General features: G+C 45.5%; 1 protein-coding gene and 1 long non-coding RNA gene across 2 annotated transcripts in view; one reads left to right on the forward strand and one right to left on the reverse strand.

The window, feature by feature from the left end:
• LOC129604796 (uncharacterized) lies at nucleotides 1-19,894 on the forward strand. Its single transcript, XR_008696017.1, has 3 exons — nucleotides 1-971; nucleotides 3,616-3,759; nucleotides 17,643-19,894. It is a non-coding gene; the product is annotated as an uncharacterized LOC129604796 (long non-coding RNA).
• The window catches only part of ankrd50 (ankyrin repeat domain 50), a 26,287-nt gene continuing 7,278 nt past the window's right edge, over nucleotides 4,084-23,092 (reverse strand). Inside the window, exons 3-5 of the mRNA XM_029164816.3 lie at nucleotides 21,468-21,700; nucleotides 5,906-9,438; nucleotides 4,084-5,700 (exon numbers count right to left, since the gene is read on the reverse strand). Coding sequence (XP_029020649.1) covers nucleotides 5,909-9,438; nucleotides 21,468-21,700 — 3,763 coding nt within the window. The 3' untranslated portion in view covers nucleotides 4,084-5,700; nucleotides 5,906-5,908. The remainder of the gene's footprint in view (nucleotides 5,701-5,905; nucleotides 9,439-21,467; nucleotides 21,701-23,092) is intronic.

Genomic DNA, 23,092 nt, shown 5'->3' on the forward strand with positions numbered 1-23,092 from the left:
TGTTTGGGCGTGTGTGTGTGTGTGTGTTTGTGTGTGTGTGTGTGTGTGTGTGTGTGTGTGTGTGTGTGTGTGTGTGTGTGTGTGTGCGTGTGTGTGTGTGTGTGTGTGTGTGTGTGTGTGTGTGTGTGTGTGTGTGTGTGTGTTCTGTGTATGTGTTCGGGTGTGTGTGTGTGTGTGTGTGTGTGTGTGTGTGTGTGTGTGTGTGTGTGTGTGTGTGTTTCTGTTCGTGTGTGCGTGTAGGGTTCTGTCCTGGGATGAACTCTGCAGCAGCCGCTGTGACGGCTGCTCACCACTGACTGACGACAGCCAGGAGAGGGAGGGAGGGCAGAGAGCAGACAAAGAGAGAGGAGCAACAAAGAAGGACGTGACAAATAAGAGTAAAAGGAGGCGGCGATGAAAAATGAACGTTTAATTCCACCAGAACAGAAGAAACAGTGCACGAGTGAGCGACTCGAGGTGAAAAACAACCAAGAGACGAAGAGAAAGGAAAGAAGAGGAGTGGAAACTGAAGAGAAGGCGTCAGAGACAGAGGGACAGAGAACAGAGAAGAGTCCAGGAGTGAACTATTAGAGAGGACGGAGCTGAACACTGACAGACTGACTGACAGGCAGCGCAAACAAATCAGACCAATGACAGGAAGGAAGTGAACTGAGGACGCGCGAGAGAAGAAGCTGCAGCTGGAGATCAGCGGTCGCAGTCGCACCTCTCATCTCTCGTCATCAGGCGATGGAGCAGCTCGGCAGCAGTGGAGCAGCAGGCTCCGCCCACTGTGACGGCCGCAGGGCGTGGACCCGGCGACCACAGCGTCAGCCGTCATCGCCACGGTTACACATGATGCCTCCTGACGGCCGACATGCTGCTGCTGCTGCTTCACATCAACCCCCCGATAAGTAGAAATGACCCTCGAACCACTGCTGACGCTGATGAGCGCCATTAGTTTCTTCATAACCGCGCTGGATTCATTACAGCTGGTGAGGTTCCTGAGCCATAACTACTGTTTGAATGCAAACAAACTAAATGGCAGCTTGCGGCAAAGTTGTGATTGGATTCAAAATTCACTTGTAAACTTTGATTTAATAAACTATCAGCCGTGTTTTTGAGCAGCGTCATAACAATTGTGAGAAAGAGGATGATGAATGTAATCACTTCCAGTTTAACATGTTGAACCTTTATAAAAGTCCCATTTCTCCACACTGATTTAATGTCTTCATGCTGTGAAGAAGCATCTACTGGTACAAGAGTTTCCTCTTAAACTGAGGCAGTCAAGCTATAAAATGCTGCGCTCTGTCGAAGGTTTTCACACCTGCATATTCTGCTCTGTGAAGCCGCGGTTCCTTCATTGGGTCCATTTATAGCGCTTGGCTTCGGCCGTAATGATTAATGGCGCGTGGCATGAGGACGCTTTCCCAGCTCTCCCTCTGAGCCGCGCTTCGGGCCTCGTCGTCGCCAGCGGCTGGCGTTGGAGCCTCAGATCCAGTCAGGTGTGTTCTGCCGCTCAGCGTTTAGTGAAAGTGGAACACCTGTGAGCATGTTGGGCCACTGTGTTGAGCTTCAAAGAAGAAAGCAGGTTTTCCTCGGTGGGTTGATGAAAGCTTTTCATCCACGCTCCTTGATGAAAGACTGCAGGGATTATGTAAACAGGCAACAAAGAGGCATAAAGTCTGTATAATCTCTCATTTTCCAGCTTTGTTGGCCATGAGTTGCTTCATTGTTGCTGAGCGGAGGCTGCTTTCAAAGGTGTCTGTATTAAAGCACAGGCTTCCTTCCAAAAGCCTGAATTCAACTTCTCAGGTGACGCTGCACTGCAACAGATAGCGAGCTATAATTATAGGAAAAGGCTCTTTGAAATTCCTCCTTTTGTTGAATTCACATTCATGAATGTTCATTCAGGCCCTTGATAGACGTGTGGGTCGTGTATGAAGAGCTGGGAGCGCTGTAAAGGTCTGTTAAGCCATGTTTTAAATGCTGAGAAGCCTCCACCTGCTGCTGCAGTGACACAAATCCACACTAGAGCAGCTCACCTGAAAGTTTGGCAGTTTGAAAATGTTATTACTGACGCTGGCATTAGGTCAGAACAGGAGCCGAGGAAGATTTATGAAGCTCCGAAGCACAAAGTAACCATAATGTATCTGCAAGTGGGTGACGCGTTCGAAATCAATACCAATGACTCAACGCTGCTACGTCAGACTCACTGAAATAAAGGTCTGTAGTTCTGTGAAGCAGGGCTAATGCCAAGCTCAAAGAGACGCAAGGCACCATGGGTAATGATGTCACAGGCATCTTCTTGATAGTGTACATTGTATAGTATATACAGTGGATAGTTGAAAGTTACTGAGCCTCTTTATAAAAAAAGCACATCTGCATTAGCTTTGCCAGTTAAGGTCCTTGACCTCAGCTAAGACACAAGTTCCTTTTAAAAGTGCTTAAATCGCTGCAATTTTCTCGTCTGCGTTGTCAATTGATGGCTGTGAATTTGGAAGCCGTCTCAAACTGGCAGCTCAGACAGCTTCACTGAGGACCTGGGATCAGGTCTGGCTCTGGATCACACTTGGATTGAACTTGTGTCACCGAGAAGGGAACAGATTTAAATACTAAGTGATTCTCCCTAAATCTGCTGCTTCCTCAGTGATTCAATGCTTTCACTGGTCTCCAGACGTCCGTCAACTGTGAACAGCCAGTTTCCAGCAGCAGTTACCGGTTGCATGTATTTGTACTTAGGCAGCTGGAGAATGCATCCATTTCCCAAACAATTCTCCTGATATTTTATCCTCAGATCTATGTGCAGTTGTGTATCGATCATCTAATTACAGTGATTAATAGACTTCATTAAATCGAGTCCATGCTGCTTCCTCATACAGTTGCTCTGTTCAAACAGGGACATGAGAAGCAGAAACAAGGTTAATCACATTAAGCGCTTTTATTTTGTTAATTTTTGCTCAGTGATCCTGAGTTGTCCACGTCTCAGGTGTCAGCGTGTCCATGCAATGTGCACGGAATGTAAACTAATTACTGAAATAAGAAAGCAAATGTGATCACACGGACTTTCTTGGATGTAAGACACCAAGAAAGCTTTGCCAAACTCAACAAGAAATATTTTCACTTCAGATTATTGTGAAGTTACTGAGAAAAATGTTTCACCCAAGGACGTGAGAAGCAGAAGCATTTCTTGACGTGATAATTTAAAAAAAAAAGCTCCTGGAATGAGTAGGATGCAACTGTGGCCATGTTGTGTGGGAGCTTGTTAGCACTGTATCCAAAACAAGGGCATGGGTGGAGAGGAACCAGATGTGGCCACTGGCAGATGCAGCTCAAGGAGATCGTCCAAGCTTGGACTGAGCATAGCATGACATCAGGACCAGATGGTTTCCTCATTAGCACCCACCCTCCAAATACACGCACAGCTGAATGCCGTCGCTCCTCTGTGGCCGGATCTCCTTAATGAACTTTTGTATTATGGCCTCATCAACCACTATAATGCCTAAATAATAATGCCTTTTGCAGCCTCACTCATTGGGCCAAAGCTTAAATGCTGGTTAACAAGTTTAGGTCGGAGTACGTGAAATGTGCATGTAAAGTGAAAACCTTCATTTGCTGCTATCTTTTAATCTCTTCCAGTTCCTGTTTGACTGAAATGAACCGAGTGAACTGGGAGGAGGGGGGCGTCGCACGGGTTGGCACGCTCTCCCGTTCCACTTCAGCGTGATCCATGTGTTGTGATGCCTGCAGTGTCCTGGTTCGGCCCCGCGCGCTGACAGTGAAGTATGTATTAACAGCGTTGCGTGTGGTTTTACAGCCTCGGTGAGGGGAAAACAAGACTTCAGTGACTAAAAGCTGCCTGTGCACCCAAAGAGAACAAGACGTAGCTGAGGGAGGAACGGAGCCATCTTTAAAAGCTTAACAGAGCATCAGTGCAAACACAAGCATTTCTGACCCACACACTTCAGAGTTTAGACGTCGGAAATATAAACTTTCAACATATTAAATACCGTCTTTCTTTAATGAAAATGCATTGGCCTGTGCTGGCAGTAAATGATCAGCTCTAGTTTGTTTACATTCACTTTATGCAAATAAATTGGCAAAATATTTCAATTTCAGCATTAAAGCAAGTATGTTTATTAAGCACTTTAATATACATCAGAAAATCCCACTTCATATGATACAGGAATTATTTTAAATGAAATGAATGTACATGGGAAGCTATTTACAATCCAATCACTTACTGACAAATCAAAGGTGACGGACAAACACAGTCAAGACGAACGGGACAACTGCTTAGTAAGACTATACACTGTTCTGGACGCAGCCCTGACTGGAATCCTTCCATGACCCTTCATGGCATCCATTAGAGCTACTGTGGCGCTGCAGAGCGGAGAGCTTTCACTAGGGCTTGTAAATGATGTGCATGCGATCATTGTGGGCTCCCTCCTCAATCTGACTGCTTGGCAAAAATAGCTCACTGTTAACATTATGAGAAGCCTGCAGAAAGGACACGGCCTGTAAACGCTAGCGCAGCTTCATATAGTTCATGAGAAACAGATGTTCAAGTCCTTCCATGCAGCTCCTCTGAGTCAGGTCCTCTCAGGGAGGAGGGGGGGCAGACGACGCTGTTTGACTTTGGCTTTAAGTCTGCATTCAAGCAACATCAACTATTAGATGCTTTAATGGCTGGACACTTTTTGGAGCCATTTTGTGTTGTGCCTCTGAATCGTCCAGCAGGAGTTGGACAAACAAACCACATGACGACAAGGAAACAAAGCTCGGGTTTGTTTCTTCCATTGCTGTAGGTTAAACATGTAATTCTGCAGAAAGATGCTTGTTTTCACGTTAAGTTGCTGCGTTTAGCACCAGACGTTTGCTGACGGTACATGATGAGTTTTTGTTTAATTATTTTTTTTATGCGCACACAAAACATAATGCACAAACAACTGAAAAATCCCATAGGGATAAAATTATTACTATTTTTTTTACATTTTCACTGAACCTCCCTCGGGCTTTGATATTTATAATACACAAATGCACAAAAGCCAACAAAATTGGTTGTCCAAAATAACGGCAGGCAACTTTTGAACACAGCACCATGGTAGATCGTAATACAACACAAAATGCAGCAGAAGTGGCTTTTTTTCCAAAAATAAATATGCTCGTATTACACTTGAAGTAAATTGCCATGACTATGAACATATTACACACAAACACAGGCTCTGCACATGAATCAAGGTTAACACAGATTATTTGGGGTCTCTAGAAAGGCAGACTATCGATGCAATTCAATTTATGTTGTCCTCTGGTTCGTGACAATGTTCTCAGTGGTACATTGCTGTCAATGTGAAAAAGAACAGAACAAAACAATACAATAATTAAAAAAAGCGTTGGTATGATTTTCTCAAACCATTATGGTGGTAAAACATGGATGGGCCGTCGTTTAAAAGTGCATACACTGTTTATTAAATAGCATTACATTAAATTAAAATAATAGTTTGCATGAATAGATGAAAAGGCTGTAACAGATGTAGGCACGTCGAAGTATCAGTTCACATAAGCCTTGGGCAGCAACGATAATCTTTCCCTAAGTATCAGTCTGAGGTCTCCCACTGCAAAACATCTATGTATTGAATTTTTAATTGGATTTTTATGCAGATGACAACAGTTGCTTTGGCACGTTCCCTCCACCGCCCGCATGACGAATGACATTCAAGACATCTGAAACAATACAGCAAGGATTTGGGTTAATGCTTAGTTTGGGAAGAAACCGTCTGCTTATCCTCGAAGCGTTCTTAATGCAAGTGTTAAGATTAAGGTTAAGAAGAAATCTGTGTCTGTGGAGCAACTAGCTAATGGTGTATTTGCCCTTGTTTAGTTACTGTAAATAAAAAGAAGCATGAGCCAGAGAACAGGTTTCTCTTACCAGCTATAAGGGAGTCTCTTTTTTGTAGTTAAACCCGGCGTCTGATCCTTCAATCTGTAGTTTCAGGGCTTGTTTAAGGCTTAGCTCGGTTTCCCCTATGGGATAGTTCTCCAGAACATCCTGGTGGCCTCTGTTCTGTGCAGTCCGAGGAACTGATACTCTGCCCAGGAACACCTGATTACTCTGTAGATGATAGTTGGGGTTGGTCATGATGCCGTTCCTTTTCTTCTCGGCGCAGCTCTGCTGCTGGATGAGGAATTGATCTTGAGCCCGTTCCTGCTGAATTGAACCACCAATCATGATCTTGCAATGAGGATCCTTCACAGCGATGTTCGCCACTGACTTGTTGAGGGCAATTCTCTTGTCAAACTGTGTCATTTCGTACTCCAGAATCTGTCCTTGGCTTGATCCACTGTTCTTCGTTTTTTTCTTATCTCCACCTTTTCCGTTTGATGTCCCGTTTCCGCCCTTACTTCCCTTTGCTGATTTGAGACCAGGTTTTAATTGAGACCAGTCAAAGTCATTGGATGGAGATGACGGCTGTTGACCGATGGACTTAGTTGTGGAAGAAGGGGAAACAATAGACTGCCTACTCCGGCTCCGAGGCAGCGAGTGCTGCTGGATTTGTTCTGTGAATGTCAACCCATGAAAACTGTCTATGGGCACCGTCTGTGCTGTGGCTGTGGACGACGTGGTTCTCAACGAGGAGTTCTTTGAACTCTTGAGGGAGTTATTTGACAACGAGGATTTCTTTCTATCTACAGTGGAATCAGGAGATTCTGATGGGGAACTGAATGCGTGGACAGGTCCATTGGGCACACCGCGTCCAGATGACTGCATGTCTCCTGCACCAGTGCTACCAGAACTACTCGACTTAATTGTGAGTGACTGCAGTTTACCAGTCACAGCCAATGGGTTTTTGTCGTCCATAGTGTGTACCGGGGAGGGGTTGCAGCCATTTAAAGTTGAGGCTCCGTATTTTTCCAGAAGCTTTATGATCATCGCATGGCCACCTTTTGCTGCCACTCTCATCGCTGTGCGCCCAAACTGATCGGCGTGGTTGGGGTCAGCACCGTTTTCTAGAAGGATTTGCACGACGTCGATGTGTCCCTCCTGTGCAGCGATGCCCAGTGCCGTCGCTCCCTGGTTGCATGTGTGGTCCACATGCGTCCCGTTCTCAATCAAGAACTGCACAACCTTGGTGTGGCCTTGCCACGCCGCAGACTGCAGGGCCGATCGCTTCTCGTTGTCGCAGGCGTTCACGTCGGCGTGGTAGTTGATCAGCAGCCTCACCATCTCGACGTGCCCCTGCCAACAGGACACGTGAAGAGCCGTTCTGCCCTCAGTGTCACATGCTTCCACATTGGCTTCATTCTCAAGGAAGTACTCCGTCATGGCCAGCTGATTTTCGAGTGCCAGAATATAGAGTGTTGGGCGTCCATCAGCGTCTTTGTAATCTATATCAGCACCATGGCTCAGTAGCAGTTCAACAATATCCCTGTGGCCTTCCAGTGCTGCCACCCTGAGAGCATTCCTACCATCATATCCCCTCTGATCTATGCATGACTTGTTTTCCAGAAGAATTTGCACACAGTCATAATGTCCTTCTTGTGCAGCTAATATCAGAGGTATTCGACCATCGTTGTCCACCTCTGTACAACGAGCGCCTTGCTCAATAAGGGCATTGCACACTTGGCGGTGGCCCTCAAATGAAGCCATGTGTAGCGGGGTCCAGCCTGCATCATCCCTGTGATTCTCATCAAGACCTCTGTCCAGCAGAGTTCTGACCACCTCCACGTTACCCTGAGCAGAGGCTATGCTCAGCACAGTCCTCCCCTCGCTGTCAATGCTATCAACAGCTGCGCCCCAAAAAAGCAACGTGTTGACAACAGACGCGTGGCCCATTGATGCGGCTGCGAGAAGAGGGGTGCGGCCGTTGTTGTCTGTGTGATCAACATCAGCACCACCTTCCAAAAGCAGGTCGACTACATCGACATGTCCTTCATAGCCAGCCACAAGCAGTGGTGTCATGCAGTCTTTGTCACAGTGGTCAACCTCTGCTCCCCTGTCGATCAGAAGGCTCACCACAGATGCATGGCCTTTACTCGCTGGGATGCAGAGAGCAGCTACTGAGAGAGCAGTCCTCCCATCCACATCTTCATGATTCACTTCAGCCCCATGGTCTAGCAGATGCTCAACGATTTCTCTGTGTCCCATGTAGGCTGCAGCAATGAGTGCAGTTCTTCCTTCATTGTCTGCTTTGTTGACCTCAGCTCCGTGCTGAAGAAGGTTCAACACTATGTCTTCGTGACCCCCCCAGGCTGCAGCTCTTAAAGCGGTTCTACCATCAGCATCGGCGCAGTCGACCTTGGCACCGGCATAAAGCAGGGCAGAGACAACTTCTGAATGTCCACCCCAGGCTGCTGAGCGCAGGGCTGTCCATCCATCATGATCTGTGTGGTTTATGTTGGCCTCGCAGCCGATTAGGCAGTTAACCACTTTGGTGTGGCCCTGCCTTGCAGCAAGGGTAAGTGCCGTTTGTCCGTGGTTGTCCTCTAACTCCATGTTTGCCCCTCTGGATACGAGCAAGTTGACCACATCAAGGTTTCCACTGTATGCAGCATTGGCCAGCAAAGTTCTCCCACTTGAGTCATATTGGTTCACGGATGCCCCGTTGTCGAGCAGTGTCCGTATCGAGTCCTCTCTTTCTAGGGCTTGTTGCACAATGCATGAAGCGTGATCATCCTCATTGTTAACATGAGCTCCAGCTTTCACCAACAGTTGAAGAACCTCCTGTTCTCTGGGTATGGAGGTGGTCAGGGAGTCTTTTGCAGGAGTTCCATTCCAAACCATCCAAAGAGCCAGGTTGAATGGCTCAATCTGCAGATTGGAATTGACAAGATGAAGCGCAAATTCTTGCACTTCAAGTGGTTTGAGTTGCTTTGCCCGACAGGTGTAACTCATTGCCAACATCCTGTGTCCTTCAGCTGCATTGCACAAGTACTTCTGGGTACAGTGCTTAACATCCAGGAGCCACTCTGCAAAACTGTAGTGAAAAAGAATCTTAGTATTCCCAAGGCCGTCAACCAACAACTTGGTGAGAATGTCCATCTTTTTCTGAAACTCTTCCATTGTCAGAGTCATGTTCTTAGTCCAGACTGCATGGTACAGTTCTTTTATCGTGAGCGGCCTGCAAGTTGCCAGGATTACATTAAGAATCGGTTGAACTTTGGCAAATTGTTTCCTGACAAACAGTCTCTGGCAGAGCCACAGGTAGAGGCCGTTCAGAGTTCCCGGGATGTCGCGGATCTCGCGAAGCATGATGAAGTTCTCCACCACACCATCCAGCACACGCTCCAGGTAGAGGAAACAGCCACTGCTCTTAATGTGGAGCTGGTTAAGCATCTCCGCCGTCTCCTTAGTAAGGTGCTGCCTCAGGGCCTCCTCCTGGTCCAGCCTGTGCAGGATGTACTGCTGTACATCCTTGACGATGTAGGCCTTGCGCAGATCATCCAGGCTGATTTTGCGAAAACCTGAAAAAAAAGATGCATTGTAGAAAGAAATGTTATAAGTTGGATGACAGATGTGTAAAGTAAATGCATTCTAAAGACAACTTCGATACATGTGAACGGAAATACTTCATAGTTAATGATCATCAATACAGCGAATAACCTTGAGAGTATTTACTCACTGATCTTGTACCTTACGATAATAAGATTAAGTCAACCTTTAATTTCCCATGGAGCAGGATAATTAACAGTGAAGCCGTGATGCTACAGGAAAAAAACCTTTCAAAGGAATTGGGTGCGTAACCCCTCTGGCTGCCAAGCAGTCACGATAAGCAGGAGTTTAGTTTAGTCCATAACAAGAAAGAAAACAGAATTATGCCACTTACTGCGCAATTGTGTTTGATAAAAAGTGTAAGATCTGTATAAGTGTTTCTGTATGAGTTTGTGTAAGTGTGAAGTTAAAAAAAAGCATAAAAATGTGCTGCTACAAAACACAAATATAAAGGGGGAAACAATTTCTAGAAGCAGAGATAAAAATAAGAAACACAAGAAGAAACTTTAGCCACTACCTCCAGTCCAGTCCCAGTCGCAGTAAAATACACTTAATTGGTTAATCAACTCTTGACTGTACAGGTTATTAGCACTTAATCAGTGAGGGGAAACCTGTGAGGAAGTAAGAATTAAAAAAAAAAGACATCATTTCCTTGCCTTAGCACATCAGCGCTTATTATCCTGCTACGTGCTCTCTGCACAGACTGTCAGGAATCTTTCTGGAAAAATGGAAAATGATCAGAGTGGGTCCTAATGAGTGATCTTCAGTGTGTGCAGCTCTCAGACACATTGAGAAATGGCTCCATTATGGCCTGGGCTAATGGGTACGACGTGAACCTCCCGCTATGTTTAAACAACGCTCATGGTCTGTGCAGCCTTCAACCCAAGGGCGAGGGAAGCATTTCTACATGCGTTGGTTTACAGTTCCCATGGTTCTCTGGGTTACTGGGGAAATGCCAGACTCTTTCTATGGGAAAAGCAGTTAAATATTTTTGGATGCTAAGATAAATAAGATTCCATTAGCATAAAGATTTTTGAAATAACAACAAGAGTGTTGCTTTAAGTGACCCAACGTCTCCCTGTGAATCAGAGCCTGTGCTCAGTCCTGAGGCACTTCAACAGACTGCTGTCGGGGGGAGAGAAGGCTGTGAAATCCTGGATGTCAACACCTGGACTCCAGTAACAAACCTGGTGTGAGAGGTTTTCTTTTATCAGCTGCTTTGGAGTTTGTTCAAGATAAGCTCATTCCCACTAAAAGCACTCAACAATACTCGCCTTTAACTTTTTCTTTGAGGTTTTATTTAAAATACAAGCTCTTAGAAAACAGTTCAATTAAAGAATGTGCACTTTAGATAATGACTGTATGATTGTGATTCGATACATAGACAGAAGAAAACTTTGGAGTTTTTAGTTTGCCTTTGTTTCAAGTACTAGTTAGTACAAGTTAGTTAGATGTTGTTTAACTGATCTTAGACCAGTGACTTTATGTGACTGGGATCAAATGGACAAAGATGTTCCATCTAATCTAGAATGAACCTGAGGTTCATGTGAAACAACAAAAAGTCACATTCATGTCTACAGCCTGATTACAGCAGCTGCATGAAGGCTTTTAAATAATTGGGCTAAAAACGTTCTCTGCAGCGTCACTGCTCAATATTCACAGCAGCTTGGTTTTGGGTTTTAGTGGCTGTGTGCTTTTCCTGCTCACTTCACCCTCTTCCCTTTAAAAACCTCCTGCACCAGCTCCCACTTCAGTGTTGCATGAGTCACAGACATAAGAGTCAGACTCATGGTAGGCAGACAAAGGAGCCAGAGGTTAGTAAAAGCACCGAAGCACTTCTACCTTCAGCATCTACAAACCATTAAATACCTTGAATGCTCCAAAAACAGGACTGATAACTTATTTTGACAGGACAGACCTCTAATGGGTTATTGTTAGTGTGGGTTGGCTACTGTCAGGCTTAGAGCAAAAGACACTTGAAAGCACCACATGATCCTCATGTGGATTCTCATACTCTGTGTCCTCAGTACTTCTCTGCTTAAACCTGGAGCACAACGATCGAGTTTTAGGCCATCGTGCTACCATCTTGTCTTCAGGTGCCAGAATCCACAGTCCATCGTGTCATCTTACTAATGCCTCATGTCTGAAGAGAAACCTCTGATGGCCCTTTTGATTTCCTGCCTATGAACAGCTCTCTGGGACTGTGTCACTGCCTCCTCCTAAACCCTGGCCTTCTTTGGACATTCTGGGTTTGCTCCAATTGGGACAGGAAATCCACCAGCTGAGGAAGGGAATGAGGCCATGAAAGGGGAAAAACAAGTAGTCCAAAAATACTTTACAAACTAAAAAGAAAGAAAAAAATCTGCATTCTTTCAACCAGCCTGTGGCTTCAACAAAGTGTGACATTTATTATTTAGTCTTGATGAGTCTGATTTTTTTTCTCTTCACCGGGGGACCAAGAAAAACATTGAGTATGCATTACAGCCAAATTCAGGAGATGCTACTCTATCATCAGTATTTTCTTAAGGGAACAAAAGACAAATGCTTCTGTGCTGGAGTTTATGATAAACAGTTTCTCCTACATTCCACGGTCACTGACACAACAATTATGAAGATACAGTGACTAGTGGAGCTGGAGGGAGGTGGAGAAAAATGTCTCACTGCAGCCAGCGTGAAATAAATAAAACGAGCTTTTAAAAAAATCAATTTCTGCAAAGAAAGAAATAAAAAAAATAAAACCACCACAGGCCTCCAGTCAGAACAAGCCAAAAAGGACATTTTCTTTCCGTCCGTTATTGCACACGGAGGAAGATGAGCAACGGTTTCCACTTTAGTCACCAACTCATCGCTTCATTATGTTTGGATGTCAGCTGGAGATTCACAACACCATTAATCAGAAAAAGCACAAAAATAAAAACGGGAATTTCCATTCAACCTGTAGCTGATGGCTGTAGCACGACAAAATTCAAGAACTCTGGCTTTTTTTTTCCAAGAACCATGCTCCTTCTTTCCAGAAGCCTCTCATGAAGGCCTGATGTAAGTAGGCCACAGAAACTGCAGCTGACTATTGTGTGTGCACGGGCTATTTATGTATGTGTTCGAGAGCACGGTCCAGAGTCTGAACAAAAGCGACTGCTAAACAGGCAACAAATGACACATTCATCAGGGCGAGGGATGCAGCTCCGTACAGGCCTCTGAGGCAGCTGCTGCTCGTTACAGGACTGGACACCAGCCACAGGAGACACAACCTCCGTACAAGAGAGCGACTGTTTGCCTTCTAGATTCATTTTTTCAGATGACGAGGGTCCGGGTGCGTGTCTGTCCAGAAACGAGCGGTGCGAGTTCACCAACCGGGGTCTCGGAATGGCAGCTCGGCGGATTTGGCCGCTCCTCGCAAGACACCATCTTAAGTCACTGGATCCATAACGAAAACAGAAACCCAAGCCTCGCTGCCCTCTGCTCAGACTCTCCAGTAAACCCGCACTCCACAAACGTCTGTTCGACAGCTGCAGCGTTCACGGCTCCAAAACACACGAGAGCGCCAACCTCCTAAACACAAGTATGTGGATGAGAGTCGGCTCCAACGGTCTGCAAACAACAGGCCTTTGAAAAGTGTGCTGCAATTTAAGCTTTGTAAAACACTGCTGAGCTCCGTGTTAGCTGCTATGCACTCCACTTTCTGCCGCAGCCAATGAAGAGGAATAACCCGTTTTAGTTTATCTTGGATTAATGCGTCTTATTTACCTAGAAAATAACAAAGATGTGTAAAAGTACGGAGACCTTCCCGCTGCTGGGCCTTAAGCTGCTCCAACAGAAACTCATCCCACGTTGGCGACTGCATTTAATTTGAACAACAAGGTGCAGATGAGACGCGGAGATTATGAGACTTTAACAATTAATTAATGCAAGAGCAGAGGCACCGCACAGGTAAACAGTCCTGCCCAGGCACGCCTCTCCCTGAACCTCAAACAGGGACGTGAAAGGCTTTCCAGTCAAACCTGTTGTGGTGCAGCTGAAGGCGGCTGACGGGGTTGGGGGTTGGGAAGCAGGGCTCAAACACAGGACGCTCCGTTTGTGTTTGACAAGTGATGAAACACCATCACCAAATAAGTAACTCGTAGAAGAAACGACAGCAGCTCATTGTCATGATTCATTGTCTGCCTTCACCCACATCTACACATTATAGATCAGAAAACCTCAGAGAAATTAAAAGAATACACAAATCAAACAGGTGCCCAAATAGTAGGAGCTGTATTAGGTAAATGGCACAAGCCCAGTTTATATCATGCACCAGGCTAAAGCTGCTGGTGGACTCTTCCAAATCATCTGTGTCACTTATAAATAACTACTTCTTTTTGAAGATAGTGTTTCGTACTAACGCAACGTCTTTGCTCTACTCCGCGTCAGATTTTTTTCATTTCTATTCTGCTCATTGCCCGGGCTGCTGGCCGACCTCCAGATGACCCACTTTACCCCACTGCCATATGTTTCCATTCACCTGAATAAAAAACGACCCTGTCTGGCACGTCGTCCGCTGGTTGCGTTCCATTGGCCATCGCGTCAAATCAGCCATTGTCCACTGTCGCCACACAGCTATAGGAAAGCATGGAACAAGCTTGGAACAAGCTTGAAAACCAGCCTAGAACCACCCTGGACCCAGGCTGAAAACCAGCCTGAAAACCAGCCTGGAACCAGCCTGAACCTAGCCTAGATTTAGCCTGGAACCAGCCTGGAACCAGCTTCGGAAGTGTTTCACAGGAAAAACGTCCTCATAGTGGACTTGGGCAAAGCTGTGGTAGCTTGCTGTGGAATTAGGTGCACAGTCATCTTGCGTGCAGGTCAAGAGGTAGGGCTGTATAAAATAATAAATATCCCATCTTTACTTTGTGAAAAATGATTCAACCAAATCTGTGAAGTTAATTTCCAGACTCAATTAAAACAGCCTTTAATTAAAGAACACGCTGAAACGTCTAGCTCCTCCTAAACTCTCCAGTCTATAAAGCTTTGGCAGGGGCGTGCCACATACCAGAGGGCCTGGTGTCGGAGGAACAGAGGCCAGTTTGTCCAGCGTGTTCAGAATCATGTTACTGCAGTGCCGCATCCAAAGGTGTTGTAGATACAGACACAGCAGACCTGTAATTTGCCCGGCTGTCAGACTGCATGGTGGTAAATTACAGTATTCACTGAGGATTATGGTCTTCAACTCATCCAAAGTGAGGCTCAACATGCAGCCTCGCAGACGACAACTCGTACACGAATGTGGACATAAATCAGCGCGTCTGTGGAAGTTAATTTCAAGCAAGCGGCGGCAAAACAAAAGCACTGTCGCTTCTGCCGAGACGCGAGGACAGCGGCTTTCTGTCGCGCTTGGACGTCTGGGGCTTTCGCAGAACGTGGCCTCTGGTTAAGTGGACCGCCGCCTGGTGAAGGGCGCCGCATCCACCCAACGCTTTGGAGTTGTTTTAAAGTGAAAGCAGTTAAATCAAATTGAATCAAGGCTCTTCATTTTCGACTTAAACACTGCTTTGGCGTCTTTTCCCCGTTTGGTCATGAAAACTGTGGCAAGTGATCGCTCATAAAACTGATTCAATCTTAGTCATTTATTGTTTTTGCGTGACTATACATCCAATCGTCTCGACGATGCGGCAAAATGAAATTTACTGCGGCAAGAAAAAAGCCATCTTTGTGTCCGTAGCCCAGGAGAAATAAAGCGTCCTCGCTGCTTTACGAGCGTGTTTGTGTTGTCAGCCGGCCAGAGCATCTCGTGGTGACTCCAGTGAGGTCTCGCTTTGCACCAGAAAGAAAGTATACACAAAAACACACACGCAGGGAGATGTTAAGAGCGGTGTTGACCCATTTCTGGAGGGACGGCCCCGTCCTGTGACAGACTCAGGCTCAGGCTCTGGGACAAAGAGCTGCTCAGACAGACGCGCTTTTAACAGGGGCTGCTCTTTTTCCATTTGTGATCATCGGTGATAAATCAGTTCTGTCTCTTGGCGGCTTTGGGTGAAGAAAGCTCCATTCAGCGTGGGCAGAGCGGAACCGGGCGACGCGGTTCAGGTCCTCGCTACCCTTCAATGCGATGCAAATACAGGAAGCAGAGCTACAGACCCACCCCAGAGTCACTTCACTTCCTGTAGCCGTGCACTTTCTATCTGCCTGTCTGTGCCTCATGTGTCATGCAAGTGGACCTACAGGCTGCGTTTGGGTAAAAGCTTTGAAAGCAATGTGTCATCTGAGGAAGGAAATGAGCAAACGCTGCATCACAGTAGCTGCAGCTAATTACAGCAGTGATTCATAACTCAGGAGGCTTCATGTGTGGTTCTCTAAGGCTATTTTCCAGGTCTTGTACTAGATCTCCTTAAATCTGACTAAATGTCTTTTGTGATGAATTGGACAAACCAAGAGTAGAACTGGGAAAGGAATCTGAAGAATAATGTGTCATGATAGTGGAAATGAATCTAATTGAAATTGCTGTAATGCTGCAGAGCATGAATGTGGTTGTTAAAGAGGAGCATTATCTTTCATGGCTCCAGTCAAACATAAGTGCTATATTATTATAACTGCCGGGACTGTTGACAAATCCACGGCTTCTCTACCTTTGCTCATCCATCGTTTATGTTGCGTGGACAAAGTCTGGTTCTGAGATTGCGTTAAACTCACATCATTGTCATTTTACAGATTAGTCCTAAAATGTAGAAAAGACCCAGTTCGCCTTGAACATCACACACATTTAATACTGCAACTGGAAATGGGAACTAGCTTGGTTCTGAGATGGAGTTTGGTAAATCCACAGAGCAGCATCTATTATAAAAGTTTCCTTAACTGGAAAACATCACAGAAAACAAATCTTCCAGATCCCTCAAAGTCACGAAGTCAAATGAGGCACCACATGAAGTGAAAATCAAGTGAAGAGTCACAAATGTACGTTTCAACAGATGCTTTAAGCAGGATTTGTTATATATAATAGTTGAAAGATAAATTGGCTGGAGATATTTAAAAGGATTATGATTTCATACTTATTCAGATTCAATTAACTTCAGCCCCAGCTCGGCTCAGTAGCCCTGACCTGACGCGGCTCCCTGGCAACCGTGTGCAGAGCGTTTAGAGTAACCGATGACAGAAGATCAATTATTTCTGCTTGGAGCAAACGTATTTATCATAATACTCGTGCTATCGTGAGCCTGAGTCCCAAAAGCTGCAGCTCATAGTTTGAGGAGTAAACAGTAGCGTGATATTAATACGAGGCTGAGCGACCTGCCCGGAGGAGGACGCCTTCACATGCTTATGCTTTGACAAGCAGTGACTTTGACAAGCGTGTACCACAGACAATATAGGGCAGATGGTCGGCATTACAGTTCAGTGATGCTACACACGGTAACAGGATCACACACTAGGCTGGGTCAAATGCTTTGAGCTCTTCTGATTAGAATGTGACTGTAATTATTTTTAATGGAAACCAAAGGGAAAGAGTGTCATGAACGCCTTCAGGGGAATAATACTGTATATGATGAAGTTGGCACACGGCGAAATGAGTCTTATTTGAGAATGTTTTGCTCAGTAGGACAACTGTGAGGCGCTGATATATGAGCTGTTAAACAGTCCATGTATGACAGGCTGCTTCTACTTAAACACCCAACCCCCCTCGCCTCCCGACTGTACCCCACCCTGTCTCCCCTCGTCCCCCGCGCTGCCTTCTGCCAGAAGCCTTGTTAAATTGGCACAGATTCTCCCCGGCTCCCGACCAAAATCGCTGCCTAAGTGTTTCCACTCTGCTGCGCCGATCCTGGCCTTACAGCAGCACACGCACACGCAGAAACAAGTGAGCTCCATAGGTTTGCTGGCCTTAATATCATAATTAGAAACTACTTCATTTATAAATGACTTTTTTAAGATACAAATACAACCAGATACAATTGGACCAAGATCAAATTAAGTGAATGTTTAGTTTGTGTTGTCAGTTTGAGAAATGATAGAGTAGTGGCCAAAAAGTCTATTACTCTTTCTCAGATCTGACAAAGTTAGATGAGCAGAGCTAAAACGTACATGACAGTTTAATTGCCCACAAGCTAAAAGGCATTAAGGTTTACTGTTCTGCCACATACAGCATGGACGGTTTCCAACAGTAACAAGGTTAAACCTGTAACAGCAACCTGTAATCTGCTCTGATCCACAGCCTCATGAGGTGAGCGCTCACAACAACAGCCCTGGATGTGGAGACCAGCGGCGCTCGGTGGGAACGCGCTCGCAATCGCGCACGACGAAGCCTCCTCCGACAGAAAACAAGCACGGCCTGAAAAACGGAGCCTTGCTGTTGAGCGACCCATATGCTGCTGCTGCTGCTGCTGGGCTCCAGCCAAAGAGAGGAAGCAATTTGAGATGAGTGGCTGGAGTGGTGCGCTTGATTCATAGCCACATGCCGACTTGTGTGCTTTCTACTTCTGATTATCATCTTGGTCCAGGTGGAACATGGAAGGAGTGGAGCAGGAGAACTCTCAGCCGCTGCCAGCTGGCTGGGGAGTGTGTCCAGGCGGAACCGCGAGCAGCCAAGAGGACTTTTTAAGCAAATGCCTCTTTGTGGTTGGTCGGCATGCAGGAAATTCTTTCCACCTGGAACTGGCATGTGAGATTACTCCATTTAGATTAGTGTGCCAGTCAAAGGCAATTCTCCATATGAAGGACTGCACAGTACGAGCGGAGAGGACGCAGGACAAGCACACAAGTGGGATCTTCTAACAAATGTGCAGAATCAAGAATATTTTTTAACAGACCAAGTGATCATGTAGAGATTCTTGTAGCGCTACTCAGACAGATCGGCCTTTGTTTGTGAGGCATCAGCCAAGCGGATGCGAGCGATTTCTGCCGCTAAAGCCAGAAAGCTGCCTTCTTCCTGCTCAGTCTCAGAGGTGCTGAAAACTTCCCAAGGCGCATTCCACTCTGAGACAGACACGAGGAATAACAGTTGAGTAGGAAGAAGGAATTCAATGTCTCACTCTTCTGGGTAAAGTCACCAGCTTAAAAAGAGAAATATTCTGATGAGTCAGTCTTTGGTCAATTAATTTCAGATATCTGTAGTAGAGTTAGAGTTAGATGTGCCAAAAGTAAAATAAAATATCAGTGAGTCGTTTCGATTGCTTAACATTAGAACTGGTCCTGCAGCTTTTCTCCAACGGGACCTTGGGATTAAAGGTTTTTCCCAAACCCTATCAGCGTGAAATTCACAGAACCACCAAGTTCTCACCTCCACAGACCAAACCCACACAACCTTCAGCCCAGACTAAACAGCCGCTCATATAAAACAGCACTAAGCTTGAGGTGTTGTCTTCTGGCAGGTCGCGGCCATCTCCATCTCCGACTCTCTGGCTTGTAAACTTCCTGCAGAGTTTTTCAAGGGACACTTGGCCTTAATCTGATACACTGAAGTCCTTTAGTTTATTTCAGGTCCAGAGCTGTGTGTAAAAGTCGCTGCTCTCTGTATTCTATTGGGTTTTTGTGTAGAGCATGGCTTTGGAGCACTGGAGTTTACCATTGTACAGTGAGGACAGGGCGTGAACAGCGTGTTGGAAGCGTTGCAAGGAGAACTCCTGCTCTATGAGGACAAATGAGGCCGCCTCTCCAGCAGCTAAGGCGAAAATGGATCATGCATCAAATCACAAAAAAAGGGGTTCTGGATTGACCTAGTTTAAATGTGGATACATGGCTGTTCCATTGTTTTGTTTTAAACTCAGACCAGCTGTGATTTACATAAAAAAAACATAGAAGTCAACGGTTACTAAGTTTGACACGTTTATAAGGAGCATAAAACACAAACTCATGCACTCAGACGTGTTGTTTACAACTGTCTGTGAGAGAGAAAAGGTTTTGCAGAACAATTTCCAGACGTGAGCTAAAAGCAGGAGACTGAATGCAGACAAAACAAAGATGCAGCTAAAAGCATCAGCTAAGACGGAAGGTCAAGGCCCCGTGGGTCTGTAAAGCACTTCAACGCAGACTGTTCAATGTAGAAAAGCATATTGACCAAAATAATAGGAACTCGGCACCACATATGTCCTTTACTGCTTTCAAACTGTGACGTTGGGAATTTGGATCCATTTTTCTGTTCAAAAACAGACTCGCTTTGGCCAATTGAGGAGCAATTGGAGTAAGAGTTTGACAAAAGCTTGGCCATCATCAAAGAGGCAGTAAAAAGGGACAGAGGCAGTCCAAAAAAAGAAAAAGAAAGATAACTGCTGTTTATCAGATTGTTCCAAGATGAAATTCCCTTCAAACCATATCAAAAACAAAAGGAACAGACAGCTCTTCAGCTACAAACACACGGAGAAAATGCAAATAGGCAATCAGAGCGGTCCATGAGTTCGACTGAAGCACATTCACGATAACATTTTCCCCATTATCATTTACATCTCTGGTACATAACCAAATATATTCCCCCGCTGACTCCACTGTCAACTTCATGTGAAATACAAACACAATCTGACAGTTTAAATCTAGAACCAGAAAATAGGATTTAATGCAAATTGCTGCTGAAAGCAAATCAAACGGAAAACGTCTCTCTGTTGTCTGTGAACTGAAACTTTTGTAAAACGCTTTGATGAAGCTTCGTACTGGACTCTGGTGCCGATTCACTATCTAATCAAGCACGGACACCTACGCAGGAGCTTTCATCTTGGAGGAAGGCGTGGGAGGCAAGTCTTAGCGATCAGACAGTGGGCAGCTTGCAGCACAGTTGCTTCAATGAATTAAATGCTCGATGGCCACGGAAGACTCAATGTCCTAAAGCTCAGCCTCTTAGACCCCCCCCCCAACACACACACAGCTACTGTCAATACCTACATTTGAGTTTCACCTAATTCACAATTTAATTAGACAATCAGAACTTTAATGAGACAGACAAGCAGGTGAGTGTCATTACATGTAGTCAATACAGAAGTAGACTTTCATTACTAAGCAGGGCTCAAAACTAATTCCTATGATGGATGTCCTTTGTTCTAAAACCAAGGACAGAAAGAGCTTCCACTGATGGAAAACATCAGACATCAGCAGTTAATACATTTACCACATAATTACTTCTTAGTAGATGTTTGCACCAAATCCCAAACATTCCTACACACCTACTGACTGCAGACCTGCAAATCACTGTTGGACACACGCCACAATGCGCCGCACGCCCACTGAAAGTCAAACGTTGGGCAAACTCTGAGAGGCTGGAAATCACCACTGTCATAGCTGAATCTCCACACGCTCAAAAAGACAACGGGATCCCTTGTAAGTGTCACACTCCCTACGTGGAACCTAGGGTCTCGGCCCTTCAGCAACATTCGTCACACTGACAACACACAAGCAAGGTCACGTGGAACAACAGATCGAGACCATGATGGGACATGAGGAGAGCACGGATCCGTCCTATGCTGATGCATCCTCTCATTATTGAACCTTCGTGCGTGTACAGAAACGGCTGCTCAGACTGCTGGGATGTTACATAACGGTTCAACAGGGAGCCGAGAGCACTAGAAGCTCCCACATTCGGCTGTTTTGGAAAGGTAGTGGGGGTACACGAAGTGCTTCCTCCCACACAGCCACATTCTTGATTAATATTACGCCAGCGCATCGCCAGAGAGCAGCCTCTCGGCGTAACAACAGCTGGTATGGCGCCGAGTCACAGGACACCAAGGCGGCGCTGCAGCGGTGACCCAAAACTCTCTGGGCCTGTCGTGATGTTGGAGAGCCGTTCTGTGCTAGTCAAACGGCCACGACAGAAAGGGAACTTTGCCACAGGCTTTGTTTGAAACTGCAATTAAAGGCGAACTGTATCGTGTTAATACAGAGAAATAGCTGCAACTGAGCGGAAAGAGCCATGGAGCCAAACCAACAAGTGCAGATATTGTCTTATCTAACAAGCTGTCATGTTACATCAGCCCCACTCAATCAAGAAGAAGTCACAAGAATTCCGTGACTTCAGCTGACCAACGGTGCAATTTGTTCATGGAAATGCCATCATCACCTGTGAAGAGTTTGGTGATGGCCTTGTTCTGCCGGCGTGCGGAGCAGATGAGCAGCAGCCATGGAGGCAGGAACTCGTGATGACTGGCCAGGAGCTCCGCGATGGTCCTCGGGGAGCCAGGGGAGGACCTCTGGTCCCCCTCACCCAGCTGGCAGCCTTCATCGATGGAGTCCACCAGCAAGAACAGGGATTGCTGGGGCGGCTTCACGTTCAATAGAGGCAACAGGACACATCTGAGGAAAGAAGGATTCAAAAAAGGAGAGGAAGGAGGAACGTTACTGTGACTGTCTTCAGGGAGACAGAGAGAAAATGTTCATTACAAACATCATCATTTCTCACTTACTCTATAAAACCTTTGCAAATAGCGAAGATCAAATTCATAAAAGACCCTTAGTAATAGAAATCACCATCTTATTTGTGCCTGAAAAAAACAGTCCAATACCCAAAATAACACATTTACAAAGAGGAAAACTAGCAAAGTCCCAAAGCCAGTCGTCCTCTTGGCATCATTAAAATCAGCCTTCAGACAGTTGCCTGTTCAGATAATTAACTTCTGAAACAAGAGAGTAATTTGCTGGCATGGATGATTTGACCTTCTAATAACTTCATGAGTCACTTCTACTTCTACTTCCATGAGCTAAACAGTTATTTACAAGAAAGAAGAAGCAGGCTAACATGGTAATCTGACATTGAATGCCACTAGTTGAAGTGTATATACAATAAAAGGGTTCTCTATTGTGAAATCTCCATTTGTGAGCAGGCTTTTTCGACCACGTGGGTGGTTTGATGCAACAGTTTTCCTAAACTACTTCAGGTGTGTCACAGCTCAGCAGGGACAGTGGGCGTTTGAACACGTCTTCCATACAGAATGCAACTGTTAACAAGACCATTGCAAACAATGAGCGCTCACAGAACAGAGGAAGCCATTTATAATTTATAGCATAGTTTTATTCCACAAGAAACTTTGCCTCAGATATAAATGTTCAACTATGAGACCATGGTGTGAGCAAAACGAAGCTCACAAACTGCAAGCGTGCAAGTCAAAGCTGGGACGTCACCTAAACACGGTGATGTAACCAAGCTGTGCATTTACGCAGCAGCGGTTCGGCGACAAACCTACGACAGGCAGCATTAAAACATCCGTCTGGCACATTTCACAGCCCAACGCTCATAAAATTACTTCCAGCTCAACTGGCCGTGATGAAGGATGCAGGGGTTTCATATTAGTGACATTTTAATCTGGAACTAGGTTAATTAAACATTTAAAAGACGTTGAACAAATCAATTAATTGACTTGAAAACTTGATTCGAGAGCAGAAATGGCTCGAGGCTTTTCAGGCAGCGCTCTCCCACACAGATAAAACCGATGGTTTTCCCCATGACGGCACCGGCTCTAACCGTTCTGTTACACAACATCTCTTGTAAGTTACGATCCAGTAGCTTAAGTAACTTCTAACCAACTGCATCCTCAAACTTGTCATTAGCTCCTGACTAAGCAGTCAGAGGATAAACCTTTTTGACCTTGCGACAGGAAAGAAAAGCAGAGTTCGGCGTCTCCGGGCCCCGCGCTCTGCCCTGATGCCTCTGAGCCTTTTAGAAACCCAGTCAATCACTCCTGCTGATGG

This window comes from Betta splendens, chromosome 10 (genome assembly GCF_900634795.4).
Source record: "Betta splendens chromosome 10, fBetSpl5.4, whole genome shotgun sequence".
NCBI lineage: Eukaryota > Metazoa > Chordata > Actinopteri > Anabantiformes > Osphronemidae > Betta > Betta splendens.